Source organism: Hipposideros armiger, unplaced genomic scaffold (genome assembly GCF_001890085.2).
Source record: "Hipposideros armiger isolate ML-2016 unplaced genomic scaffold, ASM189008v1 scaffold_3, whole genome shotgun sequence".
NCBI lineage: Eukaryota > Metazoa > Chordata > Mammalia > Chiroptera > Hipposideridae > Hipposideros > Hipposideros armiger.
Window position 1 is genome coordinate 7722013 of NW_017731353.1, and position 2316 is coordinate 7724328.

Below are 2316 nucleotides of genomic sequence, written 5' to 3' on the forward strand. Positions count from 1 at the left end.
CCGCCTGAGGGCTGCCCGGGGCGCGGAGCCGGCGCCGGCGCGGCGCGGGCGCGGGAGGCGACTCGAGGCGCGATGTCGGTGCCGCTGCTCAAGATCGGGGTTGTGCTGAGCACCATGGCCATGTCACCAACTGGATGTCCCAGACGCTGCCCTCGCTCGTGGGCCTCAACACCACGAGGGCGCCGGCGGGGGTTCGGAGGCGGCTTCCCCGCGCGGCGGGGCTGCCCCTGCGCCCCGCGCCCCGCGCCCCCGGCCGGGCGAGCCCCCTTGCTTTGCCCGGTCCCTTCGCGGAGGTGGGGGTGCCAGCTCGGGGACTCAGGCTGCGGGTCCTCACGCAACTAATAGCAAGCCGCTCACCGATGAGGGCGCGGAGGCGGGGACTTGGGGACTTGGCCAAGGTCACTCAGCAAGTGCGGGGCGGAGGCGCCGCCGCCCGACCCCGGCCGGGCTGAGTCCGCTCCGGGCTCTGGGAACAGCCCGCCCTACTTTGTAGCCGCCGGGCTGCACCGCCCCGGCCGCCGGCCTGGGCGCGCCCGCCCTCCTCCGCCTCCGCGCTCCCGAGCCCCGAGACTCCTTCTCTCCCCGTCCCCACGCTGAGGTCCGGCAGAGGAGCGCGTCGCGCGGCCCGGCCAAGGCCCCTGGGCGCCGCTCGCTGCAGAGTGCACCCCGTCGCCGACCGCACGCCCCTTCCGCCATGCCTCCCCTCTCAGGCCCGGGCGCGGGGAGGCGCGCTGCCAGGGCCGCTTCGGGGCAGGGCTGACTTAGATGGTGGCTGGAGGGCGGGAGGAGAGGCTGGGCCGCCGCCACCTTGAGCTCCGGGCAGGGCGCAAGGGGAAGGGGCGCGTCCCGGGCCCGGAGGGAGGCTGAAAGGAGACGTGAAGGACACAGTCTCTCTCTGCTTCCCTTTTTGCTGTCAAGGGCAGAGATCTGGGAGGAGGCCTCTGGGTGACCCCCTCCTAGGCCCCCCCCTAGTCGCCTGCTGTTTCAAGAATGGCGTGCAGTGTTCCCTGCCTCTGGGTCCTGAGCTGCTGAGGTTGGAAATGAATGAAATGAAATGTATCCCTACTCTAGATTCTCCCCACCCAACTTCTCCTCCCCATCCCTGTCCTAAAAATAGCAGGGAGGTGACCTGAGGCGACTGGGCAGGCTGCAGGGGCCCGCGGGAGTGGGCAGGGACTGCGCTCAGGGAGTGTTTAGGCCACCACCTTGTGTACCTGGCGGTCAGGACCACCTGAGCTGGGCTGCAAGGTGACACCGGCCATTCATAGCTCTGGTTTCTTGGTGGCCCTTGGGTACACCTCAGGACCAAGATTGGATCTGATCCCTGCACATGTCACCAGAAACTTGGTAACATCCACCAAATGGCTGGTGGGTGGCAGCCCGTGCAGAGTCGGAATCTCGGCATGTTTGGGGCCGTCTGCGCCAGGCGGCCGGTGGGAAGGTGGCCACGGCTCAGGGTTGCAGCTCTGGGCTAACAAGCTGCTGGGTACCGGCTGTTACGGCTCTTCCAGTGGGTGCTTCGTCTCCGAGTGGCAGGGAGCAGCAGACAAGGCTGCGCCAGCCACCCCTGTCACCTTGTGGAGAGGTCTTATTTCTCAGTTACGTGCCCACTGGGAGTCAACCAGCACTTGCCTTCCTGCCTCGCTCCTCTCCCAGCTCACCGCCTGTGGTCTCCTCTCCCAGCTTTTCAACCGATCGATTTAGTCAGATGCCCAAACTCGTGTCCCTTGAATGTAAAAATCCCTTGAATTTAAAAAAATTGAGAATCGTGCCTGTTTGACTCCCTTCCAGCCCTAGGGACCCTGCCCGTCGCTTTGTTCCCAGGGACCCTTTGCTCCCTGTGGTCAGAACGTGCCTTAGACCATTTCTGTTCTCCCCACCCTGGGTCGGATGGAGAGTCTTCCCTGGGTGTGCTCCCACCTTTCTCACTTTCTCTCCCCCCTCGCCCCACTGGCCCCCTCTCCAGGTGTTGCCCACCAACCCTGAGGAGAGCTGGCAGGTGTACAGCTCCGCCCAGGACAGCGAGGGCAGGTGTATCTGCACAGTGGTCGCCCCCCAGCAGACCATGTGTTCGCGGGATGCCCGCACAAAACAGCTGAGACAGCTACTGGAGAAGGTGAGTCTGTGCAGGTGTGTGTGTGTGTGTGTGTGTGTGTGTGTGCACGTTGTGTCCACGCCAGCAGCAAGGTGATGCTGGCCTGCAGGGTCCGTCCCAGCTCCAAGGCCTCACTCTCTCCTGGCATTCCCACTGGGAATATCTGGGAATGAATGAGTGAGTGAGTGAGTGAGTGAATGAATGAATGAGTGAATGAGTGA

The 2316-nt window shown here is 64.9% G+C and overlaps 1 protein-coding gene across 1 annotated transcript in view; it reads left to right on the plus strand.

Moving 5' to 3' along the window:
- OLFM1 (olfactomedin 1) overlaps nucleotides 1-2316 on the plus strand; it is a 37469-nt gene that overhangs the window by 12912 nt on the left and 22241 nt on the right. Inside the window, exon 2 of the mRNA XM_019639753.1 lies at nucleotides 1967-2116. Within this exon, the coding sequence (XP_019495298.1) occupies nucleotides 1967-2116 (150 nt within the window). The remainder of the gene's footprint in view (nucleotides 1-1966; nucleotides 2117-2316) is intronic.